Below are 17,823 nucleotides of genomic sequence, written 5' to 3' on the forward strand. Positions count from 1 at the left end.
TAACTCCAAATATTTTATTCAAATCCCTTTAAGCCCAACACTCGCCTATTTACAGGTTAGAACTATTTATTAGTACTATATTTATGTAGTCCAGGGTTTGAACCCTCGCCTCAGGATCTGACCTTATAAGCTAGCTAAACCAAAACAACAAGACACTTACATAGTACTTATTTGTACTCGAATATAGTTCAAATGAATTAATAAATAAAATTTTAACAAAAAGAAAAACCGACTTCAAACAAAATACTATTTTAAAACAAATGAATATGCACGAAAAAGTAATAAAAATAATTGCGTATTCGACATATTTTTTAGAGTCTTCCTAAGTTAAATGAAATGAAAAATATTAGACTACTTAAAAGTCGATTAACGATTATATCATGTAGTTATAGTTATTGGTATATTTTGAGCCGGTGTCAGCCACGGTGCCCTTGCCCCAACAATCAAAAGAAAGAAGCGATACGAGCCCCTTGATTGATCCAGTATATTACTGTGTAAAAGGTAATTTGTAAAAAACATATTTGTTAAAGTATTCTCGTATTGTTTTTTGATAGATATACTGTAGGGTTTTATTGGCTGACACCGACTCCAAATATAACAATAATTATAACTTCATGATATAATCGTTAATCGACTTTTAAGTAGTCTAATATTTTTCATTTCATTTAACTTAGGAAGACTCTAAAAAATATGTCGAATACGCAATTATTTTTATTACTTTTTCGTGCATATTCATTTGTTTTAAAATAGTATTTTGTTTGAAGTCGGTTTTTCTTTTTGTTAAAATTTTATTTATTTTTTGATTTTAAGTGAAGCTGATGTTGACTAACTATTTTTTTTTAATATGGATAGATTAAGCGTTCCGTTTATATGAGTCAGAAACTACTTCGAGGACAATTTCAATGGAAACTTGCGAATAAAGCAAAAATAGACTTTCGAAAATGCGGATTTAATACGTCACGCGGCGTAAACTACAAGGATCCCTCGAAAGAGCTGTAATCGAACTCAGCAAAAAAACTTTGAAAAAGACCAACTATATTTCGGACATCATATGACATCACATCACATACACAAAATTTGATTAAAGATATAAGAAATTCTGCCCCATATCGCACCCTAACTGCGAGCCGTATAGGAGTTCCATCACTACATAGTATAAAACAAAGTCGCTTTCTCTGTCCCTATATCTTTAAATCTACGCAACGGATTTTGATGCGTTTTTTTTAAAATATAGTGTGATTCAAGGGGAAGGTTTGTGTATATAATACATGAACAATATAGTAAAGAAACACTGATAATTTTAGAAGTTTGCGATGTGATGTCGTATATAAACAAATTCTGTAGTATCTTTAGTATCAGTATTGCACCCGTGCGAAGCCGGGGTGGGTAGCTAGTTGATTATAATATTCGACTATGATAATTACATAAACATAACCACATTACGGAAGGTGACTCAAATATCCAAATAACCTATAAATAAAAGATTCGACCGAGTATCGCTAACGTGCTCCTCAGAATTGTTCCGTTCCCTTCCGTTCTGTTACTTTGTCATGGATCCTGTGCTCAGAACCTTACCAAACTTTCACCAAATTACCCTTGAAGTATATATTTTATAATAAAAAAAGAATTATCAAAATTGGTTAACGTGATTTTCAGTTATTCACTTATTTGTCGCGCATATACATAATGCAAATTTAAGACTTATGTCTTTTTTACATGGATACCATCATCGGAAAAAAAAATAAAAAAATGGGACCCCACGGGAAGCACTACCTTTCTAACAAAAAAAAAATTATCAAAATCGGTCCACCCAGTGAAAAGTTATGAGGTAACAAACATAAAAAAAAAAAAAAAAATACAGACGAATTAATAACCTCCTCCTTTTGGAAGTCGGTTGAAAAGTTCCTTCATTCGACTACAAACTCCTTAATAAATCGAGTAACTAATGGTGTTAGAGACAATCGCTGAACTAACAATTGCAATGAAATGAGAAAGTACAGCGTCCTTTGTACCCGAGACACGTCCTGGCCTATTCATCAAGCGCAAGGCCGCTTCCTAGGAACCTTACTGTGTACCTGCTTCTCCAATTTCTTGTTCGAAATTAATTTAATTTGTTCGCTACATTTAATGTATCTTATACCGGCACTTTGTAACTGGAGATTTATACTTATAAAATAATTTTAGGTTCTCTCTTTATTAAATTGTAAGCATAGTTTGAGTCAATTTTATTTAATTGTCATTTTTTTATTTAGTATGTATATTCTTTACTGCGATGTGTGACGTTCCAAATAAGCTTTTGGCTAAGCTGGAATTAGTCTGGCAGACATTGTTAAGGTCGTCAAATGTCTTAAAACCAGCGACCAGCCCCGGCGTTGCACGGGTGCAATAAGTAACACAAAAATATACTAAATTTGTTTAAATACGACATCATATTTGAAACTTATATATTGTCCATATATTATATACAAAAACCTTCCTCTCGAATCACTCTATCTATTAAAAAATCCCTATTAAAATTCGTTACGTAATTTTAAAAATCTGAGCATATATATATACGGACCAACCGCGGTAAGCAACTTTGTTTTATAGTGTGTCAACTTTGTTTTATATGCCTACACTATACGTTTTCAGAGCCTACAATTTTAAGTTTAGTTCGTTCCCCATACGGTTTCGCTGTTAAAAGCGGATCTTAACTTCGGTCTGACCTACTTCATTCGTTTAATTCCTAACTACTTAGCCTTGACCGTTGTCAAATTATCTATCATTCTTTAGTTCTAATTAAGTCGAGAGGCTCTTTTTAATTTGGCGTTGCCGCTTAATTAGTGAATTTATTAAGTGAATGATATAACAAATAGGTACCCGGTGTATCCGCATTTCATTATGTTTGACCTACTTTCGTCAAATACTTTGAAATCGTTTGCTGTATATTTGTTTACTTATAAAAGAGACTGGGTGTGACCAGAGCGAACTCCGCGCCACCTCGGGAGCGATGCGCTATGACGAATGCAGCTATTTTCCCCAGCTATCATGTATGCACGTTCAACTTTTATTGCTTTTTGTACGGCAGTTACAAATCGATTTGGCTTTAATCCAATTGCGTCATTTTAATAGCTTCCCTATGCCACGGACAGATCATTCGCATATTTTTAAAACATTCGACGCGAACGTCTCCGCTCGTCGAGCGATTTTAAATTAAAACATTTATTTAGTTCAGAATATCTTGCATAGATTTCGACCGCGCTCCGTGATATTATATTTTAATATTCGTAAGACGTCGCCGTATTCACGGAGCCCACACCCGGAATATCGCTCGGTATTTTCTCTTTCAATACACAGAGCGGCAATATAAGTGGGAAAGAAAATGGCGAAATATAAGGAAGGATACAATAAGCGAGTAAAAGGAGCTCGTTTACAATATCATTTCTATTCATTGGTGTAATTGGGGAGTTCGCTTTCACCGGAAGTCGATGTCGAAAATTATCTTAAAGTGTATTTTAAATGAAAGTAGCAAATTTGTATTTCAGGGGAGAACACCCACATTGCTCTATCATATAATACGAGTAGGCTAAACAGTTGTCGTAAACAACATTATCAATCATTAAATCGATTATAAAATTCTTGAATACTTTTATCAGTAATAAAATGTGCTTCGTTATGCCGTTGAGACGGACAGGCAAATTGGGTTGCATGTCAGTCACCTCCTCCTGGTGTGCACGGGGATCACATGGCCCCGGTTGAGTTCCACATACCGTCTCGACTCCCGGTCCCCGACCGGGCAGCATGCGTAAACGAATTTCCTCCTTATAAAACAAAAAAATTCTGGTGTGCATTTGCACACATAACCTATTTAAGTTAGCTGATGAGAAATGGTCACCAACTCTTAAAGACACTGGTTCTGTAAAATATTAACCATTCCTCACGTCTCCAATACCATAATCTTGAAATCCAAAAAGTTATGTCTCTTGTGTCTGTAGCTACTCAATCTTAAAACCGGAACAATACTCATTAATGCTGTTTAGCGGGACAATATCTGATGGACCTATCCTAACCTAACCGGATTTCAACGGATCTGTACGAATAAGGTAGAACATATAAAATGTAGGTTGTTTTTTTTTTATGGTATAGGTTAGCGGACGAGCGCCTGATGTTAAGTGGTCAACATTACCCATAGACAATGTCGCTGTAAGAAATAATAAGTATTTCTTATATCGTCAATGTGCCACTAACCTCGGCAACTAAGATGTGTGCCTGTAGTTACACTGGCTCACTCACCCTTCAAACCGGAACACAACAATACCGAGTATTGTTATTTGGCGGTAGAATAAGTGATGAGTGGGTGGTACCTACCCAGACGGGCTTGCACAAAGCCCCACCACCAAGTCACAAAAAATAATGTTATTATTTTAATGTTATTATTATATAGAATTATCAATGTAATTTCAGCACATAAAGTACAATAGAATACTTCCTGTAATAATGTAAATTTTCCTATTAATTGTTTCATAAATTTTCCACGGAAAAATAGAAAGACAAACAAAAACAATAATAGCTTTCACTATTAGTAGCTTACATAAAGCCAATTAACAAAAAAAGCTTTTTTGTAATTACATTACTTTGTGAATAACTTCTATTCGAAAATATATATTTATTTACAAATGTAAAAGAGCTGGCAACATATTTGAAGATTAATATTCCAATAAATACAATTCATTATGCGAAACATAATTTCTTACAGCGGGGAATGTTTAAATATATGTAATGTATTCTTATGAATGAATATTGAATGAATAACGTGAATACGAATTGTGATTGCTTGTGATGCCGAAGGTTTTTTGTAATTATTCCGATAAATGGAAAGTTTTCATTTAATTAAGTCGACTTTACTTGAAACATCAAATAAATGTGAAATAACAGACATGTAGGTTACGGGATGTGGGTGCTTAATATTAGTATTCGTTCATTAATTTAGTAACAAGTTAATGTAACTCGTATTTTATTATTATTCTACATTAATAGTCTGAAAATATCCCACTACTGGGCTAAGGCGTCTTAATTTGAGGAGTTTCATACAACATATTCCATCACGCTGTTCCAATTGTGGTGGAAAGCACATGTGGCAGAATTTCGATGAATGTGCTTTTCATATATAATAGGTAGGGAGACGAAAAATGGGTCATCTGATGTTAATTGGTCACCACAGACCACAGAAATTGGCACTCTAAGAAATATTAATCATTCCTTACATCGTTGATTTGCCACCAATCTTGTAAATCTAGAAGTTATATTAATTATGCCTGTAGTTACACTGGCTCACTCATGCTTCTAACCGAAACACAAAAAAAGCGCTTGAGAACATTTCTATTTACATATTTGCTTAACATATATTTTCATTATGATATCACATAAATAATTTATTTTCAAAAAGAGCACCAATCATATTGCATGTGTACAATTTCACATATATTATAACTATATTAAAAGATTATTTTTTTCACAGAAGAATATATGTTACGTAGTCAGTATTTTTGTCTTATTCTCCTCCAATGCGAGTTGAAATACACATGACATGGCAGATGTTCATTTGACAGACGAGCTACCTCGCGATATTTTCCTGTAACACCGAGCATAATATGTGTTAAAAAAATACAGACGAATTGATAACCTCCTCCTTTTTTGAAGTCGATTAACAAACACAATAACCTGCATGAAAATTTTGTGGTCCTTGACTGTCCACGTGTTTATTACTCCAGCTCTTCGTTTTTTAGAATATTAACTAAATTAATTATAGTCATTAAATCTCCAACATCCGTGAAATAAATTATTATTAGCACCAGTTATTTCGCTAATAGGTTAATTATTACAAAATCTTGAGAGAATTAAAGGGATTCTGAACAAGGCTTCAGTAAGACACGCACTGTTCATTAAATATTTAAGTCCAGAGCTCAACGTCTTACCTTGTTTTTATGGATCCGAAAAACGGGGCCGAATATATTTTTCCTGTAAATTCAACATTTTATTTGACGGTAAGCAAATTAAGGCAAACCCAAAATCATATATGCTTTTAAAGAGGTTATCTCACTTTTAATATAACTGGAATTGAATGTTTTATTAAAATTTCATATTCATAATGCTTGAGCTGCTTTCCTATATTTTTATCGTACAAAGAGCTTAAGTTTTGAACACGACTTTGTACAAAACATATATGCAATATATACAACGGTATTTTCCTGTGACTATTAATGTTCTGGTTTTTTGTGACAGGAAATTCTCAGTGACAGCATGAAGTTTGGGGGTGTTAATATATTGCGTGTGTCCCGGATCGAACACGTCTTGCACCTGCACTCTTTTTGGTCATTTGTGATGAAGTAGAGAATGCACCTGTGCCCTGCGCGGTTGGATATGGACGCTGAGATTTGGTCATCGGTTAAGAGGATATTATCATAACAGATTGCGAATCAGGTCGATTATTCGAATGCTTTTGCTTTTTGTTGTTCAAATAATTCTCTAAATTATCCTGGAGATAGAAAGTGGTATACGCCAGAGCTTTGGACAGCAAGTAATACCATTTGTTATGTGATGGTTTGATCTTCTTTTTTCATTGTTTAATATCCTATCCATTAAATTCTTTCTTTCATTCTTTTATAATATCATCTTCAGGAGATTTCCTTCCCTAGAGATTAGCTGCTGTGGCTATACTTTAGTCACGATCTAATAATTGTTAAACTAACAACTGATTATGTTGAAACTCGATACGGACGAACGTATCGTTTACTTAATTTACGACAGCTAATGACGGTTAATACATTTTTCACTTAATATACTGAAGGTATACTTGTTTTGTTGGAACAACCGTTTAACTGCCCATAAAGCGGGGATTTATCGTCGGGTTTCACACACGTCTACATTATAGATGTTATATTTACTGTATTACATTTTTACGACAATTTATTTTGAATTTAATGTTCCACAACGTTTTGATTCGTTTGCAAAAATTGCAAAAAATTAATTACTACACCGAATATGGAGCGAATGGCAATCAGGAATATTGTAGTCGATTTATCACAATTCTCAGCCGTGTTTGAATTAAATTGTCAACTACTTCTATTTGTTAGTTTCTGTTGTTATCCAACCGATATTTATTAACTGTTACGAATATAAACAATAATTTATATATTTATTATAGCTGAGATTGCACAGTGGTTGGAACACATGAATAATATCCGAAGAAGCAGTACACAGTCAATTGAATTTTGATCATATCATGTTGTAAATGAAAATGTTATCTAATTGTTTACATTTTAAACTCGCGTTATATAATTGTAGGCACATAAGATAAAAATGGTTATTCTCATAACAAGAAGCAAACATTGACTTAGACTGAAGTAATAATCATATCCGGGAAGTACTTCAGAAAAGAATCGGTTGATAGAAGACATAATATTCCGTAGCAGCTGCTCAGGTTTTATTACACGTTCCGTATTAGTGAAGCGCAAGAAAATCGTGTTCTTACTCCTTAAAGGGGAAGAGCTCAGAGCAGATAACATTTGTGACGTTATTTGTATTCAAATATGTTCGTGCTAAGCAGATTTTAATTATATTACAGGAATAAAACGAACGTAACGGGACTACAGTTTTGAAGTGAAGATAACGAGAAACTACGCAGTTTTTATTCGAATTAATTTTATAAGCAAAATTTTAAACATTCATATTATTAAGGATTGGCGGCGTATCAGCCCAGATCCCCACAGCTTCGCAGATAGAACACACGGTATCGACCGCTTAAATAACTGTACATAATTTGACATTAATTTGTATCTTAACGTCAATAAAAGGAGTGCCTACGATAAGTGTAATATTGGAAGATATCTTCGACATGTCTCATCTTTGAGGCGGAGTCAATTAAATTACCTAAACAAATATGACGAAAACTATGCGATTATAACATTATGTGCAAGATATCCATACACTTATAACAAAATTGGAGTGTCTGTCTGTGATATTAAAATAGCCCTTTTTTACTTAATGCATATGTATGTATATATGGTATATATACCAAAATAGCATATTTTTTATTTTAATTTTTTGTCTGTGTGTCTGTTTATTTCGGATATTCGCTGGAACGGCTGGACCGATTTTGACGGGACTTTCACTGGCAGATAACTGATATAATAAGGAGTAGCTTAGGCTACAATAATATTTTCTTTTTGTTAAATTCAAACGCCTACAAGGTGGTGGGCACAGCTTGTATGTATATATGTAAACGCAATAAAATTGATTGAAAACGAGAAAATAATTAAACATGACATGATATTATATTCATGACTATTCAAATTATATTGAAATCGTATCTGTATTAATGAGATTAGAACAGTTTGGGTGTCAAGTGATTTGGTATGCGAGTACGTACACGCGCGGGAGGACGAATACATTATCAACTGCTAACGCCTTTTAAGTAATTTATTATTTAAATAACATTTCAGCGAGAACATATATCACTTTGAACATATTTAGTTAGTTTGACCTGGCGTTATTTGAGGTTGGTTTTGTAGATGAATTATAACACGACAGGAAGGCGCTGTTCAGAAAATGGTATAGTGTATATCTGATAATCAATTCTCGGCAACTGTTTAGATTTATTGGATTGGGTTTGCGTACACACTTAGGCTTTATAACATATATAGTGCAGTTAGGCTTTTGTTCAAAATATAGAAGTTGAAGTTGGATTTCTTATACGTTTATTTTTCTACGCAATTTGAAATTTTATTTTGAAGTGTACTACATTTCAAATCGCTGGTTTGGTGTTCGATTATTGCTATGGCAAAATATTATAATTTCAAAACATGTACTTGAGCCCGCTTCCGGTGAATCTTGGCGAACAATGAGGACGCGAATATATTTCCAGCGTTGCTTACTGTGTGACACGGAGTCGACCGAGAAATGTGCAAACATAGTCGGAATATTCATGCGTGTTAATATTCATGGCCACGGCACCTGCTTCACTTTAGTGAAATCGTGGTAAAAGTGAAACACTGCCGGCGCTGCTCCAATAACTTGCCTCGCAGTATCACTGAAGATTAAATTGTTACAAATAAAATTGAAAAATTTCGTTTGAATCAGGTCAACACATATTATATAAAACCTGACTGACTCTGTACTAATCTGTTTCTTTTTTAATAAGTTACTAAACTGAAAAATGGATCACCTAATTATAAACCACCGACGCCCACACACAATGGCACTGTATCAAATATACGGTCCCTTACATTGACAAAATTATAACCAACCTTGAAACCCAATGAGCTTCTTTCCCTGTATCTTTAGTTAAATTGGGTAACTGACTCTTAAAAATAGAATACAACAATACTTATCATTACTACTCATCGATGGAATATTTGATGATTGGTATTTACGGGCTCCGAGTCGAGATGGCCGAGTGGTTTCTAACCGATGATTGCGAGTTCAAACCCAGACAATCACCGCTGATTCATGTGCTTAATTTGTCTTTATAATTTATCTTGTGCTCAGCGGTGAAAGAAAACATCGCGAGGAAACCTGCATGTGACAAATTTCATAGAAGTTCTTCCACATGTGTATTCCACCAAGCCGAATTGGAACAGCGCACATTTTTCCCTCGTGCGACCAATACCACGACACGTGGAGCTACTTCTTAAATAATAATATAATTTCTAGTAAATTTTTCTGTATCGAATGAAAAAATGTTTTATCAATGTCTGGCAATGAAATAAGCTGTAGCTGATAGGATCTGCAATTTATAGTTTTTGACAGAATGAAGAAAACGTCGCCTTTAATATAATTTAAAAATATAAATAATATAATTTGTACATTTTTTTCATACTTTACGACGAGTTGTATTTTGTAAAGAGTACCTGGCTGTGAAGACTATCCTTTGTCTTTATATAAAAATATTTGGATTAATTTTTATTACATCCTACTCCTTTACAATCACAAATGAAAGAACTCGCTTATCTCTGAAATAAAACGATGTTTCTTAGGTTTTTTCATATAATTTAATAATAATTATAATGTTATTCAAGACGCCCAATTAATTATTTATATCAGATTAATTTTTGCGCCATTATGAGTATTTGTCAAATTTATGTTGCCAGATTAAAAAGGCAATTATTATTATATAAGTGATATATTGGTAATATATAGATAATAATAATTTGTATAATATTTATTTTAAGTAAAAATGGATTGATGATGATTTTTATAGAAGTAAAGCTAACGAGTTTGTTTATTTAAATAGATATATATCTTGACACATGAATCACCTACTAGTACGTGGTTATCATTGCCCATAGAGATTTTCGTTGTAAGAAATAGTAATAAACCGCATCACCTAGATGTCCGAAAATCCACAATAGGACATTTTTTGCCTTGCGCAGCCACTCTGTGAAACCAGCTTACACCGGCGCTTTTACCGAAGTGATACGATTCAGGAACCGTTAAATAAAGAGCGTACTCTTTCTCTAAAGGCCAGTAACGAATTTGCAAGCCTCCTGGTGTTGCAGATGTCCATGGGCGGTGGTAATCAATGTCCATTAGGTGAGCCTGCCATCTATAATATGAAAAAACTGCTTTATCGTCAATTATGCTACATTTATAGTGGCTACAATAACACATTATTCTGTGGAGGTAGAATTTGTGATAAGTGAGTGATCCATCGAGATGATCTTGAACAAAGACCTAACACCAAGTAATGAATAACCATAATACTTTACTTCTTTTATTTATAAGTAGCCGGATCGTACAAATTTGTTTAAAAAAAGAGACATATCTTTATTTATTTTTTAGCTTAGCACCAAAGGTAATTTTAACATTTTCTGATATTGTTTTTCAATCGTATCATTACTTTTGACTATAAATTTTTGTTTTTATACATTTACTAACATTTCTATTTCCTATCAAGCTAATATATATGTTTATTTTAAGTGAAAAATTCCATTACATAGCTTAGTGGTTCATATGTTGATTGAACTTTTTTAAAATAAATATAAGTATTGTTTATAAAGTATTAAAGGAATGGGTAATACACGAGACATTCTTCGCCACAATTGGGAAATAATAATCTGAGGTTAGCTGCCTTTGTAGTTACACTGGCTCACCACATACCGAAACACAGCAATACCAGTATGCTTGCCAATGAAATGTCTGATGAGTATGTGTTGCAAAAACAGACGACTTTGCACAAAACCCCGGCAAGTTGAACTAATTATATATTCCTTATTATGAAGGTAGTGAAGTGGGAAAAGGCTAGTTACGTATAAAGCTGGTATAAGTTTCAACGCAAGCGGACACGTATGCATTTGAGATGGCGGCGTGCGGTAACGCTGCCAGTTAGTTAATTTGATTGTGGAATGTGAATGGCCTGTTTAAGCGACGCTCGCAAACAAATGTATTGGTAGACTGATATTTTTGTGGATTATTTTAGTGTTTTGTGGATAAAGTATTTTTTTGATTAATATATTCTATCAAGAAAAAAAAATTATAGTCTGTAAAATTCCCACTGCTGGGCTCAGACTTCCTCACAGCATATTCTGCCACGGTGCTCTAATGCGGGTTGGTGATTCACAAGAGGCCGAATTTAAGAAGTTGAAAGACACGTGTTTGTTTTGCGATGTTATCTTGAGGTGAAATTTTAACACAAATTAAGCACTTGAAAATTCAGTGGTGCATGCCTGGGTTTGAACCCGCAATCATCGATTTAGTAGTACGCGCTCTAACCACTTGGCTATTTTATTAGTGTATTGTATGTGTTTAAGTGTGAAATTTATAACAATGACAAAGTAAAGTAACAGCCTGTAAATTCCCACTGCTGGGCTAAAGGCCTCCTCTCCTTTTTTTGAGGAGAAGGTTTGGAACATATTCCACCACGCTGTTCCAATGCGGGTTGGTGGAATACACATTTGGCAGAATTTCTATGAAATTTGTCACATGCAGGTTTCCTCACGATGTTTTCCTTCACCGCTGAGCACGAGATGAATTATAAAGACAAATTAAGCACATGAATCAGCGGTGCTTGCCTGGGTTTGAACCCGCAATCATCGGTTAAGATGCACGCGTTCCAACCACTGGGCCATCTCTGCTCTTACAAAGATTTCATTATTAGCCTTGAAATAATAGCTGTAGTTTGTGCTGTCTTATTCGACATAATTTTTTTTTTTTTTAAATTGACTGTACATACGAATTTAATGTCGGATTTTATTTTAATCAATACATATAATAAAATTGTAAAAGGTCGGTGTCTGTACATGCAAGATAAATAAGAAAAACTTTGTTAGGGGAACTTTATATAAGCAATAGAACCCAAATTAATGATTTTTAGAATTTTTGTCTGTTTGTCTGTATGTCTGTATGTCTGTTTGTCTGTACGTTTGTTCGCGCTGATCTCAAAAACGGCTTAATCTAATTGAATGCAGTTTTCACGATTTCGTTATGGTTTGCAGGGATTAACATTTAGTCTTTGTTTTGTTTCAATCGGTTCATAAATAAAAAAGTTATGTCAATCTAAAGAATTGCATCATCACATCAATCAATCTGATCAAATTAAAAGCAAAACGCCACAATATTGTATTCATCCTTACCGTAATAAATTATTTTATATTCAAGTCTGTTTCAATACCTACTAATTACTTTTTGAATTACTCAAATCGCACATTCCATTCAAAAGATATTAAACCCAAAGCGCAGCGGTTTAAATTTTTTAGTAGTTTCCGTTTGATTTTGTTAGATGGCGCTGTACCGTCAGTCACAATTCCTAAAACGCAGTGTCAAGATTTTTGTCAAAATAATGACCTTCCCAGGCAGCTTTCCACCGTGCAGGTTCTATCCCTGTTAATAAATGTGTTTTAATGTCGATGTGAAAGTGATAAATATTAGGGTCGTTTGGTCAAATATAATAATAATAAGTAATCAATTATTAGATTAAAATAATTGTTTAATTTAACGTTCTGCAGGTTTCTAACCCTGATTAGCTTCGTTAGCTTATGAGAAACGGTCATTAAGCAAAATTAAAATACGGTCTCAACTCAGGTTCTTTCCCTGACGCGAATTGTATGTGGAATTGTGGAGTCCACATTCTAATGAGATTTAAGTTTTTTGTTAAATTAGTATTAAGTTTTTAATAGTAGTGCTTTCAATATTTTCAATTAAGAGATTTTATTGCAGTATTTCGTTTAGATTAGTTTGTTTTCTTTAATTTTTCTTTACGTTGGTAGTAATAATTTGACTTACGTAGGTAAAATAATAGTGTTGTACGTGCATTTCATTAATAACATTTTCTTAGTACAATAATTAAGCAGTAAGAAGATTTTAATTTAGTTTTTTTGTTAATTTCGTTTGTTGTCTTACTTACATTAGTTTGTTAATATAATAGTTGTATCATAGTTAGTGAGAATGCCTCGAAAAAAATCTAATCTCAGCCAATGTAGCAGAGATGCTAAACGGATGAGAATAATTCGATCACAGGAATCGGAACAGATTCATGCAGCAAGACTTACTGCATCTCAGGAACGTCAGGCCAGGTTACGTGCGTCAGAAACATCACGTCAGCGAGAATCACGGCTGAGGTCAGAACGTTCTCGATTGATGGCCTTTCGAAATAGAGAGAGTAGTGAGCAGCGTAATGCACGTTTAGCAGCCGATCGTGAGACGCATGCTCTATCGCGTGAGTCTGAGAACTCGATTGACAGGGAATGTCGCTTGATTTCTCAAAGAGTGCTGTCTGCTCGAATTCGGTTTCAAGAAACAGATGAACAACGTGAAGCACGTTTGACTGCTGATCGAGACGCTCATGCTTTGTCGCGTAAATCTGAGACTTTTACTGATAGGGAATCTCGCTTGAGTTCTCTAAGAGCGCTGTCAGCTCGAATTCGATCTCAGGAAACAGATGAACAACGCGAAGCACGTTTGACTGCCGATCGAGAGGCTCATGCTTTGTCGCGTGAATCTGAGACTTTTACTGATAGGGAATCTCGCTTGAGTTCTCTAAGAGCGCTGTCAGCTCGAATTCGATCTCAGGAAACGGATGAACAACGCGAAGCACGTTTGACTGCCGATCGAGAGGCTCATGCTTTGTCGCGTGAATCTGAGATTTTCACTGACAGAGAGTCTCGCTTGAGTTCTCAAAGATTTCGGTCTTTACAGTCTAGAGAGCTGGAAAGTAGTTCAGAACGTGAAGAGCGTTTAAGAGCTGATCGTGAGCGAAATAACAATGCGAGAATTCTTGAAAATGAAGATAAACATGGACATAGACTACAAACAGCTAGAGAAAATTATAATCTAACCCGTCAGGAAGAGGAATTGTTTTTATTAGCAGAGAGAGAAAGAGTGAGGGAAATACGGCACGAAGAAACTGTAGACCAACGTCAGTCACGATTAAGTGCGGATCGACTTCGACATCGAATTAATAGAATATCCTCGAATTCGATAGAAGGCTCGGTTGATAATTTAGATAGTGATGTCCCTCCTTGGGTCACAAAGGAAAAATCAGGATTTCTGTATACGCCCAGAATAAACTACTCTGGATTCTTCTTTAGGAGGTATGGAGATACGTTGCCAGTTTTGTAACGCTTTAAGATGGAGAAAAGAACCAAATGGAATGTGCTGTTCAAGTGGTAAAGTGCTCATTAATAATTTTCGTGAGCCTCGAGAATTCTTAAAAGCATTACTCGATGGTAACCATCCTCAGTCTAAACATTTCTTAGATAATGTACGTAATTTTAATAGTGCATTCCAAATGACGTCTTTTGGCTTCAAACAAATTACAGAAGAACCGTTTATGCCAACTTTTAAGGTCCAAGTATATCATCTTATAGGATCGTTGCTTCCCCGAAATGAGCCTAGATTTTTACAAGTATATTTTGTATCAAATTATAATGAACAGGCCAATATCCGTAACGGATATTTTTCAGATCTGAACATCAATCTAATAGCTGAACTACAAAATATGTTACACCAAGTAAATCCATATGTTAAGAGTTTTAAAGCTGCTTTAGACTCCACGAGATCAAAATAATGACTACAAAGTTGTAATTAGGGCTGATAGACGTCCTGCAGCAGAACATCGTGGACGGTATAATGCTCCTGTTGTAGATGAAGTTGCAATAGTCATGGTTGATCAGGAATGCGATAGACGAGACATTGTATTACGCACTCACGACGATCGCTTGCAGCGTATTTATGAAACACACCGAGCTTATGATGCCTTGCAATATCCTATAATATATTGTCATGGGGAAGACGGGTACAATTTTGGACTCTACCAAGTCGATTCAACTACCAGGGTTACAAATTATAGAAAAAAAATTTCTGCCCTTCAGTTTTATTCATATCAAATACAAATAAGACAAAACAATTTTAATTATTTGCAGCGATTTCGAGGATTGTTTAATCAATTCATCGTAGACATGTATGCCAAAATCGAAACAGAAAGGTTAGTTTATATACGTACTAACCAGACACGATTACGTGCTGAGGATTATGTGCATTTGCGAGATGCAATGCAACATGATGAAAACGTGGAGAACTTGGGACGATTAGTCATTTTACCGTCGAGTTTTATAGGAGGTCCACGTTACATGCACGAACGAACGCAAGACGCGTTTTGCTATGTTTGTAAATACGGTCGTCCTGACCTTTTCATTACTTTTACAACGAACCCAAAGTGGATTGAAATTTCAGAACAACTTTTTCCTGGTCAGACATCACATGATAGGCATGATATAATAGCCCGAGTTTTTCATTTAAAGCTTAAGCTGTTGATTGACATAATCACTAAAAAAAATTTTTCGGATTATCTTTATGCTATATGTACACCGTCGAGTGGCAAAAACGACGATTACCACATGCCCACATATTGCTATGGTTAGAAGAAAAAATTAGGCCTGATGCTATTGATTTTATTATAAGTGCTAAATTTCCTGATCGTAATCAAGATTCTGTACGAAATTGTAAGGACTAACATGGTACATGGCCCTTGCGGCACATTAAACAGGAATTCTCCCTGTATACAAAATGGTCAATGCTCTAAAAAATACCCTCGAGCACTTTCAGACCACACAATATCATGGGGAAAACGGATATCCTTTGTATCGCAGAAAATCCCCCCAACAAGGTGGTTTCACAGCTAAAATTAAAGTAAACCGCCAAGAAATAGAAGTGGATAATAAATGGGTAGTACCATATTCACCGGTGCTATCCAGAACATTTCAAGCTCATGTTAACGTTGAAGTTTGTAATAGTGTCCAATCGATTAAATACATATGCAAATATGTAAACAAGGGTAGTGACCAGGCAACAGTAGGATTCACAAATAATAATAACGATGAAATTACAAGATTTCAGTCCGGTCGGTATATTAGCTCTTCTGAAGCTGTTTGGCGTATTCTAAGTTTTCCTGTCCACATAAGATATCCACCCGTTATCCACCTCGATGTACATCTGGAAGGTGGACAACGGGTGTATTTTAACCCCGATAACGTGAGAGAACGCTTAGAAAACTCAAGACGAACCACTCTACTTGCATTCTTTGAACTTTGCAACACAGATACATTTGCTAAGACATTACTTTACAATGAAGTTCCATTATATTATACTTACAATAAACAACGGGGTATTTTTAACCGCAGAAGACGTGGCACACCCGTAGATGGTGAATCAAGCATTTATAAAGAACATGTTATCGGTAGAGTATATACTGTACATCCCAATAATTCTGAATGCTTTTACCTGCGCTTGCTTTTGCATACGGTAAGAGGTCCTACTTCTTTTCAAGAACTTCGAAAAGTTAATAATATTGTCCACCCTACTTACCAAGCAGCTTGCCGGGCACGTCACTTGCTAGACAATGACCAACACTGGGATAATGCTTTGTCCGAAGCAAGTGTCAGTGATAGTCCTCAAAGATTGCGTCATTTGTTTGCAGTCATGCTGGTATTCTGTGCACTTTCAGATGCCACACAGCTGTGGCATAAATATCAAGGTAAATTATCTGAGGACTTTTTCAGGCACGCGCAGCTATCGACTGACAACCACGATAATGAAAGATTACGTGAAAGTCTTTTGAATCGTTGTTTGCTGGCTATTCAGGATATAGTTATATATATTGGGGGTAATCCTATTTTACAATATGGCATGCCTGAGCCATCACTTGATGGCGAACACATTAATAGAGATTATGCAATGGAAATAAACTATAATCATGCAGAACTGGCCGAAACTGTAGAAACATATGTCTTAAGACTATCAGCAGAACAGCGTTTAATATTCGATCGTGTATGTCGGAGTGTAGACAACGCAATAGGAGAAATGCTGTTTGTAGATGCTCCCGGGGGAACGGGAAAGACTTTTCTTACCAAAGCAATTTTGGCAAAAATAAGAAGTCAAACTAAAATTGCACTTGCTGTCGCTTCATCGAGTATAGCAGCCACTTTGTTGCCAGGAGCTAAAACAGCCCATAGTATGTTTAAAATTCCGATCGAATTAGAGCGCACAGAGAGTCCAGTTTGTAATATTTATAGAAATAGCGATAAAGCCAAGGTATTACGTGATTGTAGTCTTATTATATGAAATCACAATGGCCAACCGTAAAACTGTTGCAGCTGTAGATAGGACATTACGTGATATTAGGCAAAATGACCAACCTATGGGTGGTGTAACTGTACTTTTTTGCGGTGATTTTCGTCAGATTCTGCCTGTAATACCACGGGGAACTAGGGCAGATGAAGTTGGAGCATGTATAAAGAGTTCTCAATTATGGCACCACATTATACCTATGCATATGACAGTAAATATGCGTGT

At 35.1% G+C, this 17,823-nt stretch overlaps 2 protein-coding genes across 2 annotated transcripts; both read left to right on the forward strand.

The window, feature by feature from the left end:
* Window positions 1–13,275: 13,275 nt before the first annotated feature.
* On the forward strand, window positions 13,276–14,592 carry LOC124534967 (trichohyalin-like). The gene is made up of 2 exons (XM_047111000.1): window positions 13,276–13,636; window positions 13,775–14,592. The coding sequence occupies exons 1-2, from the start codon at window positions 13,420–13,422 to the stop codon at window positions 14,590–14,592; spliced, it is 1,035 nt and encodes a 344-aa protein (XP_046966956.1). The 5' UTR covers window positions 13,276–13,419.
* Window positions 14,593–16,038: 1,446 nt separating this feature from the next.
* LOC124534968 lies at window positions 16,039–17,592 on the forward strand. Its single transcript, XM_047111001.1, has one exon. It carries the CDS (start codon window positions 16,039–16,041, stop codon window positions 17,590–17,592), a length of 1,554 nt encoding a protein of 517 aa, XP_046966957.1.
* The last annotated feature ends 231 nt before the right edge of the window (window positions 17,593–17,823 follow it).

Source organism: Vanessa cardui, chromosome 13 (assembly GCF_905220365.1).
Source record: "Vanessa cardui chromosome 13, ilVanCard2.1, whole genome shotgun sequence".
NCBI lineage: Eukaryota > Metazoa > Arthropoda > Insecta > Lepidoptera > Nymphalidae > Vanessa > Vanessa cardui.

Bases quoted from the DNA above. Each gene is read 5' to 3' on its own strand.
- LOC124534968 (XM_047111001.1), top strand. From the start codon at position 16,039: ATGGTCAATGCTCTAAAAAATACCCTCGAGCACTTTCAGACCACACAA.
- LOC124534967 (XM_047111000.1), top strand. From the start codon at position 13,420: ATGCCTCGAAAAAAATCTAATCTCAGCCAATGTAGCAGAGATGCTAAA. The intron at 13,637-13,774 runs GTGAGCAGCGTA...TTCAAGAAACAG, and splicing joins CTTTCGAAATAGAGAGAGTA to ATGAACAACGTGAAGCACGT.